Consider the following 20,205-nt stretch of genomic DNA (forward strand, 5'->3'; position numbering starts at 1 on the left):
TTTATTATAATAAAACCTATCGCGTCCGCAAGAAAAAAAGAATAAGATTTTGATACATTTTTGAACCAATCATACTAAAAATAACATCTGCTTTGTAAATATCGGATAGTTGCAGAAATCGAATAAATAATTTGCTTCTAAAATGTTGATTTTTAATGTATTGGCAATAACAAACCGTAAACGATTCAGTCCGATTTATCGACAAAATGCTTCGTATGCATTTTTTCGTGAATGCACGCGTATACGCCCTTTTTTAAGTAAGTAGAACGCATGAAAATCTTGTTCAATGTGCTGTACTGCGTATCTATCTACCTGTAGTAAAGAGATAAATATACGTTATCAGACTAGAGCGATGATATCAGTATACCGTTATCGCGTGTGACTTGAATCTTGAGTTCAGTTTCATCGTGCGTACTAAAGTAATTAGTTCGTATCGTTTGATCGCTTCACGAAAATGCGACTTCGAGCGTCGTGGAGGAAGCTCGACTGCATTTTTGTGTTATCGAAATGGATCACTCTTTTCGTTTGTCTCTTTTCATTAATGCCAAATGGTATTATCGCGCAAAACGAGACGTTCGAGAATTTCTTCGGACTTGATTCACACGAATCGACCGCGAGTTATAATGCGGAAGAGAACATCGAATCGCTGCTGCACGTGAAGAAGATGGAAACTCCTTTGGAACTTGAAGATCTCGCTGTGGAGGAGAAAGATTTAACTCTAATAGAGAAAAAAAATGACGAGAAAAATCCGACTCAAATTTTATCGGAAATTGAAAATGTTTTTGCACCGAAAGGTGAGTCCAAGAGCGATTCGCCCTTCGTTCAAACTATTTCTGGTAAAATGGCAGACGAGAAGAATGGAAAATATGTAAGATACGGTAAGTAATTCGTTATCAATGGGTGTGACCATCGTTTCGCAATAAGGAATGTGAGTGAGCAATAATGAGTACAGAATTTGTTTGTATTAAATTTTTTAACGCGTATTTTTCTTAACATAATGTGTTTTTCATAACTTAAAAAAAATTATTTAATTCGGCGTACAAATCTTGTATATTAAAGTTTTGTACTTTGTGTACGACAGAGACAATCTATATCTATAGCTTATCATGGATGTATATTTATCAGTTACTCACTTTAACATGAATCGAGGATGATTCATTCGATGAGACGAACCATTTTGATAGATCATGAACTCATATATCTGATGATTGAAATATATATTTTAATGTTATCAAATACCGATTCCAAAATATTGCTGGATATATTATTATAATATATATCGTAATAATATATAAAGAATTTTACGAATATATCGTAGTAACATAAAGAATTATTCTATTTGTTCTATATATATGTATATTACTGTAAAACTTTAAATTTCGGCAAAACTTAAAAGATTTACATCTAAATCCTAAGATTTATTAAGCTACTTTGGTAAAAATCCAAAAATGCTCAAGAACAGTCTTTACTTTGGAGTTTTTTCAGTTAATGTTGGTAAATATTAGGGTCTACCAAAACTTATAGTAAAATTCGAGATTGTTTTATTAGGCAAAAAACAAAGAAGTAGAAAAAAATGTTAAACTAAATATATTTATTTCTATCTCTGACACACAAAATTAAATAAATTAAATAATAATATTAAAGAAAAAACAAAAACAAAAATTAAATATTTGAAAGGTTTTTGTCTCAAAAACTATGAAAATCATCTTTTCTAGCGTACTTATTAATATAATAATTACTTCGTTAAATTAATGGAAAGAAAATGTTCTTGTACTTTATAGCTCATTCATCAATCCTTCATATTGCCAGAATTACGCGCTTCTTGAATTGTTTCGATTTTTACCGGAAGTCTTGGTAAATTCTAACATTTGCCAACATTGACTCGTAAAACTTCAAAATAAAAACTGTTTTTGAATTTTTATCAGAGCGGTTTGGCAAATCTTAGAATTTACATGTAAATTCTATGATTAGATTCCAAAATTCGAGATGTTTTATATGTTATATATTACTATTACTTTTACAGTTATATATATTACTACCAAGAATTATCTTTTCTTCCGGAAAAATTATAAGATATTAAATGCAAGAATATTATTCAGTTGACTTTATAGTTACTTTAATATTATAGTTTTGATCGATTCTTATTTGATGCACATTTGCAGATTCGAAATTACCTGAGGCTGATAGGTTCGCGCCACGTCCAGAGGACAATCCGTCTTTTTATACATTAAAAGAAGACAGGTTAAAGGAGATTCGTTCTGAATTCATGTACTGGTATTTCGATAAAGGTGGTAACAATGATATAGGAGATTACCAAACGCCTTTGCAGGCGACAACGCTGCAAATTCACAAAAATTTGAATTTTCAATTACCTTTCTTTGGGTTCAGATTCAATTACACACGAGTATGATCGCATTTGTTATTTACTTGTATAATTTTTTTATAATATAAATATAATTACTTTTATAATTTATTAGAAGTTACCAATAAATTTCTTTTTATATAAAATATCCATGCTTCTATCTGTTAAATTTGAAAAATCTTAAAATTCATTATTTGGATATTTTCAAGTCTTTTACTATAAATGAAAAATATTTTCATAGTCGAAAAACATTTTTTTTTTTATATTATGTAATATTTTAGTTAACAGTTAACGGGTACCTGGAATTTAGCGATCCACCGGAGTACTTTACGTATCCTCTCGTTTTTCCGATTAAAGATTGGCCTAGGAAAAATGACCCCAGTTTCATCGGCATCTTCTTCAGTAAATGTCGTATAGGTAGATTGAGAGAAACCGATCTCGATCAGAAGAAACCGGGGGTGTATTTTAGGTATGCGCACGTAATATAAAAATTAGCGTAATACTCTAAGCACTTTTACAATCTTGCAAAAAAAAGCTTTCGAAAATTAAAGCTACTTATAGAAAATAAATCTTTATCAGACTTGAGAGGGATTTGCAAGGAAGAAATGATCAATTTGGCGTAGAGATGCGAGAGCGTCTCATGTGGGACATACGCGAGGGTGTTGTCGGAGCTGATTCCTTTGTGCCTAAACATGCTCTGATAGCAACCTGGAAGAACATGTCATTTGCGGGTGGCATTGGCCAATCTCTTTTCACAACTAATACATTTCAGTTGGTTTTGGCTACCGATGAAGTCTTTACCTATGCTATATTCAATTATCTGAATATACAATGGACCAGTCATACAGAGGCAGGCGGTGATACGACACAAGGCGAAAACGGAGTTCCTGCATACGTAAGTAATCGCAAAATATTTCTTTTGCCCCAGTAATAAATAAGAGAATATAATTTCTATAAATATTATAATATTTTCATTAATTAAGCTTTATATAATTATGTAAATTTCTCGATGAAGATATTGTGTGTGTCTTATCAAAGCAGAATATAATATAGGTCCCAAACAGCACAAAACATCCTCAGGATCATCCTGAATATGTCCAGGACGGTTCAGGACATTTGTAGGATGTTTTAAGATATATTATTATAAATATATTTATAAAAATTTAATATGCATACATAATTATTTTTAGTTGTGTCGGCTATTTAATATAATTTAGAAATCTTAAGTATTATAATAAGTATTAATGTCCTATAAATGTCCACTGGATAACCCCTGGATGTCTGTAGGATATATCTGCCCTGTCTATTATATTGGATGTCTTTTGGATTTCCAGAGGACATATACATGTGCAATTAATTGTTAACATTAATTTCGTTTAATATTAATAATTGAATTTTATGCGCACATTTTTATATATCCAAAATTATTATTTATTTAATATTTCATGAGAAATGTTACTGTTCGCAACATTCCAAAAACTTTACAAACAATAGTATTCAACCGCTAGTTCGTTTGTTTACCGCTATGCGACACGCGAACTCGTATTTGAGATTTGGTCATGAGAATTATATAAAGCTTGCAAAGAGCAACTGACAGGAAATTATAAATGTAATTATTTTCTATCAATTCAATTTCTGATGCAATCCCAACATAGGGAATTCAGATATTGGATTGTTTAGAAAATATTACACAACTCAAACCCGGGAGCCAAACCTAAAATATTCATGTACAGCACGAAAGCCTCAAATATTAAAGAACGGTGAACTATTTTTAATATTAGATTTTTAATATTGGCAGTAAATAACAAAACATAATTTTAATTTATATTGAAATTTTAAAATTTACTCCTTGAGACATACGAAAAATATCCCTAACATATCCTATAAAAATCCTTAGGATGTTCCACAGGATCTCCCTGGATTCTCCAGAGGTTAATATACGGCTATCATTTACTCTTCCTCATGACATCCAGAGGAGATCTGAGGATTACAATGGGATATCCTGAGGATATCCTACATGTCTGTCCTGGATGCCCTTTGGACGTCCTAAGGACATCCTTGTGCTGTCTGGGCGTGTATCTCGTCAAAAGAATAAAATTCGTAACGAAGTTATTTATGATAAAAAACTCATTTGTTTCATACGTTTTAGGTGGGCTTCAACGCTGGGAACGGTACTCAGAGCTACGAATATAAGCCTTACTCTCAGGCAACTACAATCCGTGATTTAACGAGTAGAGGATGGGCGAATGGTTTTCCAGGTCGGCACATTTTCAGGATAGACGAGAAAATAATGTTGGGCACTTGTAACAAGGACATTGGTAAGAGACGCGATACCTTCAAGAAATATTGAACGAATAACGAAGTACGACTCTTTCAATGTATAATGATACACAGCCGGAGCACACTTGCCGCTGGTTTTCGCCCCGGAAAGTGGAAACATGTTGGGCGGCACCGTCGTCAACATCACGGGCCCGTGCTTCAACGAGTCTCAGAAGATAAAGTGCCGTTTCGAAAACGAGGTTGTTATGGGCACAGTAATAGACAAAAATCGCGCAATTTGCGTACAACCGTTCTTAAAATATGAAGGCTACATACGTTTCTACATTGCCATCGACAGTGGAACTTATGATTGGAAAGGCAAATACTTCGTTGGTAAGATCTCTCTTCCCTTATCTCGATCTTATTGTTATTCCTCGTTGAACGCGCGTTTCATTCTTTTGATTATATTATAATCATAACAACGCGCTAAATGATAAATATCTTTATCATTCATAATAAAAATCGCAATGAAATTTCTGCTTGCGCAGAAACCCCGGCTTCGGCGACAGAGAGGGTCTTTTTCAGCGACAAAGAGGCTGTTCACAAAAAAGATCCCGCGGAAATCGGATTCACATGGAACGCATATAATTTGACGAGTAATATAGAAGCAAAGGTGCATATCTCATTATGGGGATACAGAGAAACCAAGACAAGACCCGAATTTGAATACATAACGACTTTAGAGGTTCGTATAAATAGATACTATAGAAAAGATGAGAAACAATAATAAATTACATTACGCTATATGTGTTTTAGAGTTCACATAACAATATTGGTAAATACACCATCAAACCAGCTAAATACCGAGACGCGTACAATCCGTATCATAGCGATATGATTTTTGGCTTCATACAGATCAACTTAACGGAACCGTATTTGTACTCTGGAATCTCGATAACACCGTAAGTTTTATCCGACAAAAGTCTTCCACTCCAATGGCTTGAATAATATTCGAACAATTTTAATTTTATATAGGAGCTTGTGGAGCAGACCAATTCCGCTCGGTTGGTTCTTCGCTCCTCAATGGGAACGGCAATATGGTTCGCGGTGGCCTCAGAAGCTCTGCGATAAATGGATTATGAACGACCGGTATCTTAAAAACTTCGCCGCTGAGGTAGCGCTTTGTCCTTGCATTCTGGACCATGCTCTGTACGATAAAGGCCGCTTCCTTCCGGATTACAACTGCGACAAAGATTCGAATATAGATTGCTATTACAATCAATACGCATCTCACTGCGTGAGAACAGGCGCACCCAAGTAAATAATTTATTTTTTATACTTTGAAAATAACCTAATTATCTTTCACGTAGTAACCGAAAAAACATTTTCTCTCATTTGTAATAAATTTCTAATATTTATAATAATCTCCTGTCTGTGTATAATCAAACGCTCAAAATAATTCTGAAATTACATTCTATCTTTATTATAGCACAATTATGTTTTATTTATACTATTTCAGTTTGGACGGATCGGAACAACAATGCTGTTACGATAAAAATGGTTTTCTGATGCTGACTTACGATCAGCAATGGGGATCGCGACCGCATCGATCGCATAATTTAGGCTACTTCCCATGGAACGAAGCTAACAAGGTTCCAACTCTTTCGCACTGGTATCACGACGTCGTACCTATGTATACGTGTTGTCTCTGGCAAGAAGAACAAGCAGTCGGTTGCGAGACATTCCGATTTGAGAGAAGACCGTCGCAGGATTGCATTGCCTATCAATCACCAGGAGTAGCGACAGTATTCGGTGATCCTCACTTTGTCACGTTCGACAATGTAGAGTATACTTTCAATGGTAAAGGTGAATTTGTTTTGTTACGAGTAAACGATCTTAAAGACAAACTCGATGTGCAAGGTAGATTCGAACAAATGCCCGTCAATGCTTATGGTTCAGTGATGGCAACGCATCTTACTTCGATAGCAGGTAAGCTTCTGCTGCTTTACGTAAACTTAATTTTTGAACCTAAGTTGTACTTTTTAATATAGGCTTTTATTTATTAATATTATTAATATATTATATAAAAAAAACAATTATAGTTATAATCATATATCTTATATGTATAGCAAGAGGAAATAACTCTGCTACTATCGAAGTTCGTTTGAGACCCACGCACGCACAATGGAGATATCGGCTCGATGTCTTCGCGGATGGCCAAAGATTATATTTTGACAGGCCATCCTTGAAATTCCAACACTTCTCCGGGGTCGTTGTTTATACGCCCACATACATTTTGAATCAGAGCGAAGTCATCATCATGTTCGATACCGGCGCTGGCGTGGAAATCGTGGAGAACGAAGGTTTCTTGTCCGCACGAATATATTTACCATGGACGTATCTGGTAAAGGAACTCTTATTAATTTATAAGAAATAAATTCCATAAAATAAAATAAAAAAAAGACTTCATAAAATCATAATTAATAAATATACAAAATATCAGTATTAAATTATAATTTATAATACATACTAGAGGATATTATTTTTCAATTTTAGAATAAAACCAATGGATTATTTGGAATTTGGAATTTCGATGGCACAGACGATTTGATAAGCCCATTGGGATATCAAGTTCCTATCAATAGCGTAAATCATTCAGAAACTATTCATAGAGATTTCGCAATACATTGGATGTTAGAAGATAAAGAAAACAAACTATTGGGAGCGGCTTTATTCCACAGGGAATTTGGTAGAACAGCGAGTTATTACGCTAATCGCACGTTCGAGCCGGAATATCGAAAATACCCGACGGAGATACTCCCAATAAATAGAACATATGACATAAATCGTGCGGTTGATTTGTGCGGCGACTCGTATCAATGTCAATACGATTATGTCATGACTTTAAATCGAGATTTAGCGCATTTTACTAAAAATTATTACGATACCTTCACTCAAATCAATGCGTTAAATAAAAAAGAAAGTAAGTAAATGCACGACAATATATTTTCTACAAATAATTTATATAAATCTAATTATTCTCAAACCTACATTATATATATATATATATATATATATATATACAATCTTTAAGCTGTATCTTGCGGTGTACTGGAAACACCACGGTTCGGACGTAAAAGCAATTTCTTGTTTATCCCGGGGACAAAAGTGAGTTTCGAATGCAATCAGGATTTCATACTGGTCGGTGATCAACGTCGGGTGTGCACACCGGAAGGCCGATGGAACACTCCGGAGTATGGGTACACGGAATGTCTTCGTGAGTATATTTATGCTTATCAAATGCATTAATTTACCACTATAATCTCGTACCTGCTTAACAATTTTAAACGAGAATAAGGAATGGAATGAGATACAAGGTGTATAGAGAAAGTGTATTAAACGATAGTGCATTTATTGGACCATTTATAATTCAAAGCAGACCAAGTTTCTGCAATTTGTTTTGAGAGCTAAACTAAATCTAAGCTTATAACCGAACCAATAATTTCAGCAAATTATCCATTAGTCCATTTTTACAAAAAAAAAGCGAGTTTATAAAATCGCTGAGAATTGAATCTTGTTGAATAATTTAATATGCTTTTTATGTCTCTTTTTTTCTTCTCTTGTCTCTATAATATTTGTCATCCAGTTTAATATTCTTCTTTTCTCTTCTTCCACCAATCGTTAAATTAATGCGTTTTCCCATATATGTACGCGATTGAAGTTTATTATATAAATATAGGTCGCGTCGAGTACGTTCAGCGTACAGCTTGGACCGTAATGGGCATTATTAGCATCGTGTTAATTCCCGTGGTGGCATGCATCGCTGGCGGTTTTATCTATATAAGAAGGAATCAGATGCGAGGAGGTTCCACGAAATCATGGCGCTATTCTGAGCGCGGTTCTGGCACTGATAACGAATCTATGTTGAAGCAGACCGCGCCATTAAAATCATACGACGATAGGGCCATTACTCCAATTAGCGATGCTAGCACAATTGAAACTAATAGCGGCACTAGAAAGCGCCGTAGTTATGACAGAGTTTATCGTACGCACGAACCATTACCTAATAGACCGTACATTGACTTTGAGGATAAAGATTTTGATCTAAAGGAGCCCATCTCACCCACAGGGTCAGATTCAGGCGCAGATTCGATTAGGAAAACGGGTAGTCCCGCTAAAGAGAGTGACGTTTAGATGATGTTCGTTTCAATAGCATTGCAATAGAAAAGAGATATATTCTGTTGATAAAGTTACTTTTCGTACGCATCATTATTTGAATGCAGCAGGGTTGGGAAAGTTACTTTATAAAAGTAACTCGTTACCGTTACCGTTATTTTTTCTAAAAAGTAACTCGTTACCGTTACTCGTTACCAATTTTAAAAAGTAACTCGTTACCGTTACAGTTACTAAAAAGTAACGAGTCGTTACAATTTCCGTTACTTTTTTACAATACAAACTAATAAATTATTTTGCATAAGAAAAACTTTTAAAAAATTGTAAGCAAGATTTCATTCAAGGTTTATTACAAAATAAATGATTAAATTTTATCGAAATTCTTTATTAATTTTTAATAAAATTTGTTGCTCCATAGTATCATCATTTAAATGCCCTCTTTGTGGTGTTAATACAGAGCCACCGATGCTAAACATTCTTTCTACAGATGCACTGCTTGGTAGAGCTGTATTATATTTAATAAAAAGTTTTTTAAGTTTTGGATAGTCGTTTAACATTTCTATATTACAATTATTTGATTTTAAAAACCGTTGCAATTCTTCTTGTTCAGATTCATTTTGTACCGTTTTTTGCTCAAAAATGAAAAAATCATTGATCGTCAGATTTTCCAGCTTTTGGAGAATTTTCAAATGATCGGATTCCCAATAAATCCTCCAAGTAATTTTCAGCACGTTTTCTTTTTTCTCCGGTTAACCAGTTTAACTTAAATTTTGGATGTAAACATGCTGCTATTATTAATTCTTTTGTTTCAAATATTGTAAGAAATCTAAAATCAAATATAGTAAATTAAGCGACTTTGTTTGTTTTATTGAAATTAATACTGAAGTTACCTTTTATTTAAACCTTGCTGAATAGCTTCAACTAATGAATGGCAATCTATAAGGTCAGATTTATTGAGATTTTCTAATTTTCGTTGCAAGGTACTTAGAACTGGTAGTAAATGAGAGCTCTGCTTTTCCGAAAAGATAAAGCTCTCATTGGATATCGCGCGTCGCGTCATCGCATTGGTCTGCAAGAGCCATAAGTTGATCAATCACATTCAAGCATTTTTACAACATAATAAGAATGCTAATTGGTCGATTTGCTTACGGCTTTACGGTTAAGATAAAAATTTTATCACGCACAATAGCAAGAATAATATCTTAAATAAATCAAAAAATTTGAAAAAAGTAACGATAAAAGTAACTGTTAAATTCGTTACTCGTTACCGAAAAATGTAACAAAGTTACTTTTTCCGTTACAAATAAAATTTGTAACGCCATTACCGTTACAGTTACCGAAAAAAAGTAACTGTAACGGTAACGGCGTTACAAGTAACGCGTTACTTCCCAACCCTGGAATGCAGTACGTATGCGTGTATGTATGTGATGTGTGTATGATCATGACAGTATACATCTAAATTTCAAATAACATATATCTTGCATACATCAAATTGATATCGATTATACATAGGTTCGACATTATCTTGGCACGAGATATGGATTGAAATTTAACAAATTAGCTAAAGATAAACCGTATATTTTTACTAAATTTCAGACGTTATAATCTAAGCATAATTTCATTATCATTTTCGTATCGTTAGGCATTATTCGGTGTTTGTTCGTATAGATATAGATAATAAGGATACTACTGTTCTTGCTGTGGAATAGAAATAGTTGCAGTATTAATTGTATTTAGAATACATATATTATCATTTATTGATATAATGTAATTAATAGGTTTCAAAAATATTAAATAAGCGAAAAATTAAAATAAATACAACAATATTTAACATTTACAAAATTAAATATAACAATATCTAATATTTAATTATACAACCATATAAACCGATTATAATAAACGTTTTATATAGTTGTAACAATTACATTTCTCCCGCAATTATGCCATATATTTGTGTTTACATACAATTGTGCTGTAAAAAGATATATTTTAATAAACTTTTATATACATCAGTTAAATATAATGGGAAATTTCTATTCCACATGCATGTACAGAATGTTTATGGTAACGAAAACGATTCACATCATTACGAATTATAGAAGCAGAATTAATAGCATTAGAATGGAATGGAAATTTCCACCAGAGTTATCGTGAATTATTTCTATTAACAACTCCTTTTCTCTCTTCCTTCTCTATTTAAATATCTGTACGTTATCAAAAAATCTGTTCACACACGTATCAAATTGTTGAACGGATTATACAGAATTTATCACAATAGAAATTTTTCTGGGATAGCTTGAAATAATTTATCTTAAACCCCGCAAAATGCCGATTTTTTGAACCTTTTTGAAATTGTTTTTATTTAAATAATAATTTTTTATTACCTTCAATTGTTTAGGCCAACAAGAATACAGCTCTCGTCAGGCAGGTATTACAGCCGGTATAATATTCGCTTGTATGATTCCTATTTTGTTGGTGATTATTTGCGTCGGATTTCGAGTTCTCAAGGGGCGTAAAGATCAACGAGAACAAGATGAAATTCTAGCGAGGTATTATTATAGATTCGCGTTATTATCAATTACGAGATAGAAACTTACTTTATTTTACTTAACTACAACTTTAATACCATCATGTAATATCATCGTATTTCAGAACACGGCAAGCGGAACTACAACGGTTGCGAAAGATTGGCGAGGACGAGGAATCTATTCCTTACACGAGTCCAAGTAGAGCTACGGAAATCAATTAAATTTTATATTGAAATTTTAGCTTTTAGATATAGAATTTTTGTATTCGTGATTCACATCATTTCGCATTATTTACTCATAATATACCACTATCCACAATATCATTTCATTCTTAAATTTATTTAATTATATTTTCACGAAAGGGTAGACGTAAAGCGACAACATACGTATAAAAGACTAAAGTTTTATATATCAACAATAAGTATACAATTATATAAGAGAAAAAAATATTATTTTTCGAACTATATTAATATAATATCCAATATAAAAATAAATGGACAATTTTTTTAAAAACTTATCAAACGAGATTTTTCCGTCGCATAAAACCCTTTCCAGAAGAAATCTATTAAAAACTGATTTACGGATTTATCCTCGGAGGCAGAGATATGGAAGCGTTCTTGTGAAACGAAGTTATACCATCGGTAAGTTCATATGACGTTCTCGACGCAACTTTGTGCCTGGCTTGCCTCTATCTTTGTCTCTATCGTTGTCATATGTGGCGCACGTGGTCGCGCGCGCGACATCAGCTGTCATCTGTCACTGGTTGTCACGTGCGGCGCACGTGACACAGAGATGTGCCCGCCATCTTACGACAACGACGTCGGTACGACATTGCCGACAGCACAATGTTTGACAATAGTGTGAGAATTTTGGTTGCGCGGCGGTAGTTGCATTTGTGATGCACGTCGTTTAGGATCAGTTGACCGAACTATACCTACGTTATATATTTTTTATTTCCGCAGGAGTGTGCGTGTGTTGTCGTTCATAACGACTAATTGTAGCAATTTACAACTGGCTACTACTTTACTTGGCGGCAATAATAGTGGATCACGTCGGCAGCATCAAATGCTCGAGGAGCACGACGCATTCGCACACGTATCTACATCATATACAGAAATTACGACCTGTACTTTTGCATATCCGGGGACGGGCGCTGCCGGATGACAGAACGAGAGACGATAATTGAACCGGCGCTGGTACGTACTGGTAATCACATTATTACCCGCGTATCATTGTGAGAGTCCCCTGCTTCAAAGCTCTGTATTAGTAGCGGTTATAACGAGTAGCAGAGTAGAAAACATCGGTTGTAATAAATGTTTATCTTAATTTCTAAATTTTATAAAACATATTTGAATCGTTTGATCAAAATTTCAATCATCAAATTTTTGATATTCCTATTTTTTACATCTTTTATAATTCGCTGTATCTTTATTATTAAAAACTAAACAAAGTATTTTTGTGAATTCAATATCATTTTTTTTTAAATTGAAACATGAACGAAATACAATGCTGAATGTATTTCGTTTCAATGGATTTTGTGTTTATTGCACGTTTTATATGTGTGAATAAGATTGTTCTCATTACATTTTATATAGCATTTTGTAAATGCCATTTATGGCATTTTGATAGTAACATTTTATGTCTGCATTATTTAAATTTAAATATTTAAATCTAAAATGTTTTAATGCATATAAAATTATCAAATTAATCTGCTCATTTTATAGAAAATTTTATCATTTATTGTATTATTGCAAAGTGCAAATGTGAATATGATATTTAAAACCAGTTTATGAGTGGAGCGAACTGAATTTCCGATCTTTTTTGTGCCACATTAAATATGCGAACGTCTGTTACGAGTACATCAATGTCCAAGATTATAAACTGGGTCACTTATATATACACGATTAGCAACCAGTGGTTACTCCAAAATAATACTCGAAGAAGAGCAGGACGAATTTATCCTGTATACATATCCTCTGGATTTTTCTCATTAATTCTCGCTTTAATTTTGTTTGAAATTAATTTCAAGCGTTTTTTTGAATTATTTTACAATTACATATGCAATATTATATGATTCGAAATATCTTTGCCTCTTTATTGTATTCTATAAAGGCTGTATAAGTATTTATTTCTGTCAAAATAAATCTGTAATTTATCATTCATTTTTTGAAATTGTTTTTGGGTACTTTGAAAGAGATAAAAATGCACATCAGTAAAAGTAAAATAAATTAAATAAAACAAATAATATTTGTCTTTGTATGTACACTTGATATGTACATTTTTTGTGATGAAGATACGAAGCAAAGTAGAAATGATTTCCCCATGTAACTTCAAACAATTATAACGCGATCAAACAAAGGAGGCACATAAACAGAAAACGAAATTAGAACCGGTGACTTGAAAGTTACATTTGGCAATTTTAGAGCATTAATATATCAAGCTTCGTTTATTTATTGCCGCTATTTACAATTAACATCTGCCTGTTAACATGTGCCGAATGTTGATGCATGAATTTCGCACTTGCCGTATAATTATTCAGAATTTCCCTACGCAAGGAATGTAACGTTTTCATTTACGATACTAATTTGCATGCATTATGATTGCGTCGTATTCATAATGTTATCTACATAACACGACGAAATTGGATATAACGCATTCATAAACTCGCAGGTTAAACGTGATCTATTGACTTTCATCATACAATAGATATCAGGAGAGTCGAATGAACGAGGTATGTATCTATTGCAATATTTTATTCTGTATATGCATTTACAGCATATATATATATATATTGGATGATTGCATAAGTTCGTGCCCGATTTTCATAGATGGCATTAAGTTGCTGCATGGCGGACTTCTATTATTTTCGTGTGGTAATTGTTGCTTATACCCAATAGATGACGTTGTCTTATGTCAATTTAGCGTCAGACATTGTTCAGATAAGTCCATTTGTGCATAAGAGAAATCATTAAAAATGGAGAACGAAAGGTGCATTTGCGGCATGTAATGCTATATGAATTTCGGAAAGGCGTGAGTGTTGGGATTGCACAAAAAAATATTCAAAGCGTTTATTTGGACCGCGCTCCTGCTCTCCGAACAGTCAAAAAGTGGTTTGGCAGATTTCGAAATGGTGATTTCAACATGGAGGATCAACCCCGCTCTGGACGGCCTTCTGGCATCGATGATGACATTGTGCATGCCTTAGTGGAAAGAAACCCAAGGATTACAATTGAGGATATTGTTGAACATTGATAATTCAACCGCTGTTCGTCATTTAAAAAAGCTTGGATACATTTCCAAGCTTGATACGTGGGTGCCGCATCTCCTGACTGAAAGGAATAAGCTGCAGGAAAACTGCAGGAGTTGCAATGGGAAATTCTGCAGCCATATTCTCCAGATATTGCGCCTTCAGATTTTTATCTGTTCCGGTCTTTGCAGAATAGTTTAAATGGCAAGAATCTCAATTCCGAGGAAGCTGTCGAAAACCACCTTACAAACTTTTTTCAAGAAAAACCAAGTTCTTCCTTCAAAAATGGAATCGACTAGCTTATAGATCGTTGGAAAACCATTGTAAAAAAGAATGGAGACTATATAATTGATTAATAAAAGTGTTATCTCTAAAATATAATCTATTGAAATTTATATTTAAATCGGGCACGAACTTATGCAATCACCCAATATATCTTTACATTATTAAACACTTCCAACTTTTGTAAAATGATAATAAATGCGTTATTCTTGCCAGCTTGCTGTTGCTTGAATGCTTTATCTAATTAGTACATCTTTGAAATTATTTATAATCAAATGAAATTAGATTTAAGCCTTTCTCTCTCAGACAGATACAAGCATGAAAGAAGATATTTTTCCTCTATTGATAAGGTATAGAATTGCATGAATTTTAAGACATTGCTACGGGAAAAAAGCACGAGTAAATTAATTTTCCTTTCTTTCATATATTTCAGCTTGCATCTAGTCTAATTTGTTAAGACATCATATCACGAATTGGGAAATATGTACGACATATTACAATGGCTCGATCATGGCTAGGATGTCTGTTCGGCATTTTAATACCATCCGTTGTCTTTTATTGGTACTTGTTATTAAATGGTAAAATTGTGTGTGACATTATTATCGATCTCTCTTTAGCATTGAGAACATTAGAATGTTATTTCTAGTCCCCTCCGCGGAGATAGAGAAATCAAACATTGGAGGAAATTGGCGATCGTTGTCGGTAGAAGTGGAGAGATTGAATTTACGGGAAAATTATTCTTTCGAACGATCGCAATTGATAAATAATTTCGAGGTATGTTTGTGTAAACTTTATTTTCATCAGCATACCGACGAATTGATATTCTATATTTTCAAGGTGAAATGCGACACGATACACGTAGCTATGGTGTGCGCCGGTTACAATTCAACCTTTGCTCTCGTAACCGTGGTGAAGTCTATTTTATTTTATCGTACGAATCCGTTGCATTTTCATTTGCTCGTCGATGAAATTGCGAGGAGAACACTTTCAACTCTATTCCAAACATGGGATTTGCCACATGGTTTGTACGCTTTTACGACAGGACTCTTTGTAACGCATATGGAAGCAGAGAAACCTAAGTTTTATCCATGTCTGTGCGTTAATGTAGCGCAGATAACTTTTTTTCATACAAATAAATCGAATTATTTAATCGAATTTGTTAAATTTTCAACATACAAATTATATATAAAAAAAACTTTATTAAAACCAAAATTTTTGAAGAGTTTACTTTTTTATAAATACATACATTTGGTAGATACATGTTTCTCTCCTATGCGAGCAAAATCACGCGAATATTTCTCTCTTTCTTGTCGTTTGATCCTTCTTCACGCGATTATTTTAGCGAATGTGACGTTCTATGGAGCCGAGGTGTGGATGCCGAAGGTCTCATGGATACCGAACACGCATTATTCAGGCCTTTATGGTCTCTTGAAATTGATACTGCCGGACGCGATGGGAGAGGACAAAATACTCGTGTTGGATACGGACGTGACCATCATGAGCGACGTGTACTCATTGTGGAAAATGTTCGAGAAATTCTCAGCCGTTCAAACCCTAGGATTGATCGAAAATCAGAGCAATTGGTATGTAAAGCCGTTATCGTACGGCCAACGGCCATGGCCAGCTTTAGGTCGAGGATTTAATACTGGCGTTATGCTGATGCATCTACGGCGATTGCGCGATAGAAAATTTGCGAGTTCATGGGAGAGCGTTACCAGGCGCGTGTTAGAATATATACCAGAGACTAGCCTAGCTGATCAAGACGTGATAAACGCGATGATCAATGAGCAACCAAATATCGTATATAAGGTAGAGTGTACCTGGAATATACAATTAAGCGATCACACGATAAGTGACATGTGTTATCGCGATACCAATCGTATAAACGTACGTTTCTGTCAATAACTTCTTCGTTCGGAATAGAGGATGGAAATCGATCGACTTGATCAGGAGCATCATTTACTTTTAGATCCTCCATTGGAATTCCCCGCGAAAGCAGGATGTGCACAATAAGCACGTTAATGAGTTTCGAAAACTGCACCGAGTCTTTCTCGAGATGGATGGCAATCTGTTGCGAAAACGTTTATTCGGCTGTGACAAGCACGAGAGTGTACTTCCAGTGAGTTGAGAGTCCAAAATATCCTGATATTTTTAAATTTAAACTTATTTATTGTGATTATATGATTTTTACTGCGCGCATTCATATTTTAGTACAACGAATCGAGTCCGTGTCGAGAATTCGAGAAAGGTGCTACTATTTTATATCGTACGTATCCCTTTTTATTGGAATACGAATACAACGTGCACTCGTCGACAGATGTTGCTTTAGTCACACAGTGTAGTGTCGAAAGGATACCGCTATTGGAAACACTGGCAAAACACTGGCCGGGGACTATAAGCGTCGCGCTTTACTTGACTGATGCGGAGGTTCAGTATTTCCTGAGCTTCGTGCGAGGTTCCATAGATTTAAGAACAAGAAGGAACATCGCCTATCACATCGTGTACAAAGACGGGGTGCGTTGTGCAGTATCTTTAACTTTAAAAAAGCTAAAGACAAATAAATTTATTGCTTAAACTCGCAGTACACACGCGACTTTTTACAGCGTTATTAAAGCAAATTGAATTATTTTTTTAAAGTATGATAAATACTAAAAATTAAAATGACTCTTTATATAAAGCTGTATTCTTTATTAGCACTAAATGTAATATGATTTGTGCATAGCGATTATGCACAATTCATAGAGATGAAAGAGAATTTAATCATCAACAAAATCCCTCTTTTTTCATTTATGAAATTATTATTTTTCGATCAGGAACTGTACCCTATTAATTACTTAAGGAATATTGCGATATTGTACGTATCGACTCCGTTCATCTTTTCACTCGACGTTGACTTTTTACCGCAATTTGGACTGTATGAAAATCTCATGAACAATATAAATCGATTAAATATCAATGACGCGGATAAAATAGCTCTGATCGTGCCAGCATTCGAAACTGAGCGTTATAGGTAATTCTTCATCATCTTAATATAAAATTAGATTGTTTTATAAACGGAAATCACCTTTCTTTTTCTCTCTTCTCTTATAGATTTACATTCCCTACTAATAAGGAAGAATTGCTGAAATTTCTCAAACGCAATATTTTGTACACGTTTCGCTATCATGTCTGGACACAAGGACACGCTGCGACAAACTATAGCTTGTGGCAAAATAGTATGGAACCTTACGAAGTGCGTGTGAAATCCGTATAATTGAAAGATGTATATCGATAACATTGTGGATTCTGGGGAATACTTTATATATTATTAAATATATTAATAATTATATATATATATATAATAAACGTATGCATGCAAGAAATAGATGAATAAAAATAGAAGAATATATAATGAATGAACTATTGCAGATATCATGGGAGCCAGATTTCGAACCTTATATAGTCGTTCCGAAATCCGCTCCGAGTTATGATACAAGATTTGTCGGATTTGGTTGGAATAAAGTTTCCTATGTGACCCATTTAACTGCATTAAATTATAAGTAAGCCGCGATAACTTTATTCGTTCAAACAGTGTAATATATACCCGAATAATTAATGTAGTGCATATTTAAATTGAAAATTGAAAATTATAGGTACATAGTTTTACCAGATACCTTTATTATCCATCGACCTCATGCTCCTAGCTTAGACATCGGTAAATTTAGAACAGATTCCGTTTATAGAAGGTAATGTATTTCAAAAATTCGATAGAACTTAATAAAATGAGACAGCTAAATGTATATTCGCTATTCAATGATCGACTGGATTTATATTTTATTTTACAGATGTCTTAAAAAACTGAAGGATAAATTTGTCCAAGAATTGATAGCGAAATACGGCGAGAGTGCATTATTGAAACTAAAGAAAGAGACCAAAGAAAAGAAAGTTTAAGAGAGATATTAGGAAATATTAATATTTTCTACTTTAAGACATAATTAAATGATAAGAGATAAAAACATATTATATTTTCATCGATTATGAAAAATATATGTATGTGTAATTATTTTCTTAATAAAAATATATATAAATCCTTTTAAATGAAACGCCTCGCACTCATTTATCTATTAATTAGAAATAACAGCAATAAAAATGTTTAAAATAAAAATGGCGAATGAAAGAAAAATTTATCAGATTATTTGGGATTGGGAAATATTTATTAAAATTTAATCCATATATTTAGTGGAGTGTACAGAGTGGTGCTTTTAGTACATATTATTGTAATATATATTACAATCACATTAAATGTTTCATTTATAAAATATGTATAATATTTACAGCGCCACAGTATGTTAATACATTGTACATACGAATCATACTTGGCCGAAATTTTATACTGAACCACTGTAAATTGAAACGTTCGTTACGAGGTAAGGTATCCTTTCCATAAATAATTACAGTAATGACGACAATAAAATAACGACGGCGTTAATATATGTAACTGCGTAATGGCGCAAATATAATAATCGTAACCATATCTAAAAAAATATAGCGTTTTTAAAAAAATAGTAGTAGTAATAAAGCAATAATGATAATAATAATAATAATACAAATAGTAAGAATATTAATAGGAATAACGGTAAAAATATTCCGTTAACAATTGTAAAGTTTTCTCTCGCGCGCGCGCGATCATCGATACTTCTAACTCACCATATGGAATCTGGCAGAAATGTGTATGTGTGTATATTACATTTCAGAGAGATTATTATCTACCACATGACACGCAAATATAAATCATTTACATTCACATTATCATTGTAATTCTTATCTTGACAGAAATTTTTTTCAACCTTCTCCTATCTCTCCCATAATCTTACATTACTTTCGTTATGCGAGATAGAAAACTGTGTTAATGAAATATTATTTTTCTTTTTGATTCATGATTCATGATAATTGTTAGAGAAATGTATATACTCAGTGAGTATGGGCCAGTCAGATGAAATTCTTATGTGACATTATAATTCAACATGTCTTAACAAAATTATTATACACGTATATTGAAAACGTAATTTGCGTTTCGTATACTCCAAACGTTTTGTATACTCCAAATATGCATGTTATATTTATCTCTCATCGAGATTTAGCGCCATTGGGTATAGCATAGAGTGTAACGCGCTCCAATAATTTAGGCAAAATTCAGCATTGCGATTATTTATACGCTTTCATATAAATGCAATCCCCTCTTATCGAGAAATAACGGAAAAATTGAATCTCGGTATAAAACCAGAAGACATTATATCCTAATTCTAAGAATATCAGTCTTGAGAGACGAATAATTAAATCATTTACCGAATACTTTTACTTATTATAAAATTAAC

The 20,205-nt window shown here is 33.4% G+C and overlaps 2 protein-coding genes across 9 annotated transcripts; both read left to right on the forward strand.

The window, feature by feature from the left end:
* The first annotated feature begins 395 nt into the window (after window positions 1-395).
* On the forward strand, window positions 396-11,815 carry Mesh (sushi domain containing 2 mesh). 2 transcript variants are annotated; one of them, XM_070312104.1, is made up of 14 exons: window positions 396-878; window positions 2,163-2,404; window positions 2,644-2,831; window positions 2,942-3,257; window positions 4,512-4,680; window positions 4,757-5,014; window positions 5,170-5,366; window positions 5,438-5,583; window positions 5,657-5,938; window positions 6,141-6,610; window positions 6,751-7,025; window positions 7,178-7,604; window positions 7,716-7,898; window positions 11,193-11,815. In XM_070312104.1, exons 1-14 carry the CDS (start codon window positions 455-457, stop codon window positions 11,381-11,383), a joined length of 3,768 nt encoding a protein of 1,255 aa, XP_070168205.1. In that variant the 5' UTR covers window positions 396-454; the 3' UTR covers window positions 11,384-11,815. The 2 variants fall into 2 exon arrangements, with proteins under 2 accessions (XP_070168205.1, XP_070168204.1); XM_070312103.1 differs by lacking the exon at window positions 11,193-11,815 and adding an exon at window positions 8,361-9,054.
* Window positions 11,816-12,221: 406 nt separating this feature from the next.
* LOC138941995 (xylosyl- and glucuronyltransferase LARGE1) lies at window positions 12,222-18,938 on the forward strand. 7 transcript variants are annotated; one of them, XM_070312015.1, is made up of 14 exons: window positions 12,222-12,518; window positions 13,993-14,053; window positions 15,285-15,429; window positions 15,498-15,625; window positions 15,689-15,872; window positions 16,194-16,738; window positions 16,821-16,970; window positions 17,063-17,099; window positions 17,169-17,365; window positions 17,665-17,861; window positions 17,942-18,083; window positions 18,260-18,390; window positions 18,484-18,576; window positions 18,676-18,938. In XM_070312015.1, exons 3-14 carry the CDS (start codon window positions 15,351-15,353, stop codon window positions 18,779-18,781), a joined length of 1,989 nt encoding a protein of 662 aa, XP_070168116.1. In that variant the 5' UTR covers window positions 12,222-12,518; window positions 13,993-14,053; window positions 15,285-15,350; the 3' UTR covers window positions 18,782-18,938. The 7 variants fall into 7 exon arrangements, with proteins under 7 accessions (XP_070168116.1, XP_070168112.1, XP_070168114.1 ...); XM_070312011.1 differs by adding an exon at window positions 15,137-15,201 and having other exon boundaries at window positions 17,063-17,365; window positions 18,676-18,936; XM_070312013.1 differs by adding an exon at window positions 15,158-15,201 and having other exon boundaries at window positions 17,063-17,365; window positions 18,676-18,936.
* The last annotated feature ends 1,267 nt before the right edge of the window (window positions 18,939-20,205 follow it).

Source organism: Polyergus mexicanus, unplaced genomic scaffold (assembly GCF_030449975.1).
Source record: "Polyergus mexicanus isolate NDT 795.1 unplaced genomic scaffold, iyPolMexi1.0 SCAF_21, whole genome shotgun sequence".
NCBI lineage: Eukaryota > Metazoa > Arthropoda > Insecta > Hymenoptera > Formicidae > Polyergus > Polyergus mexicanus.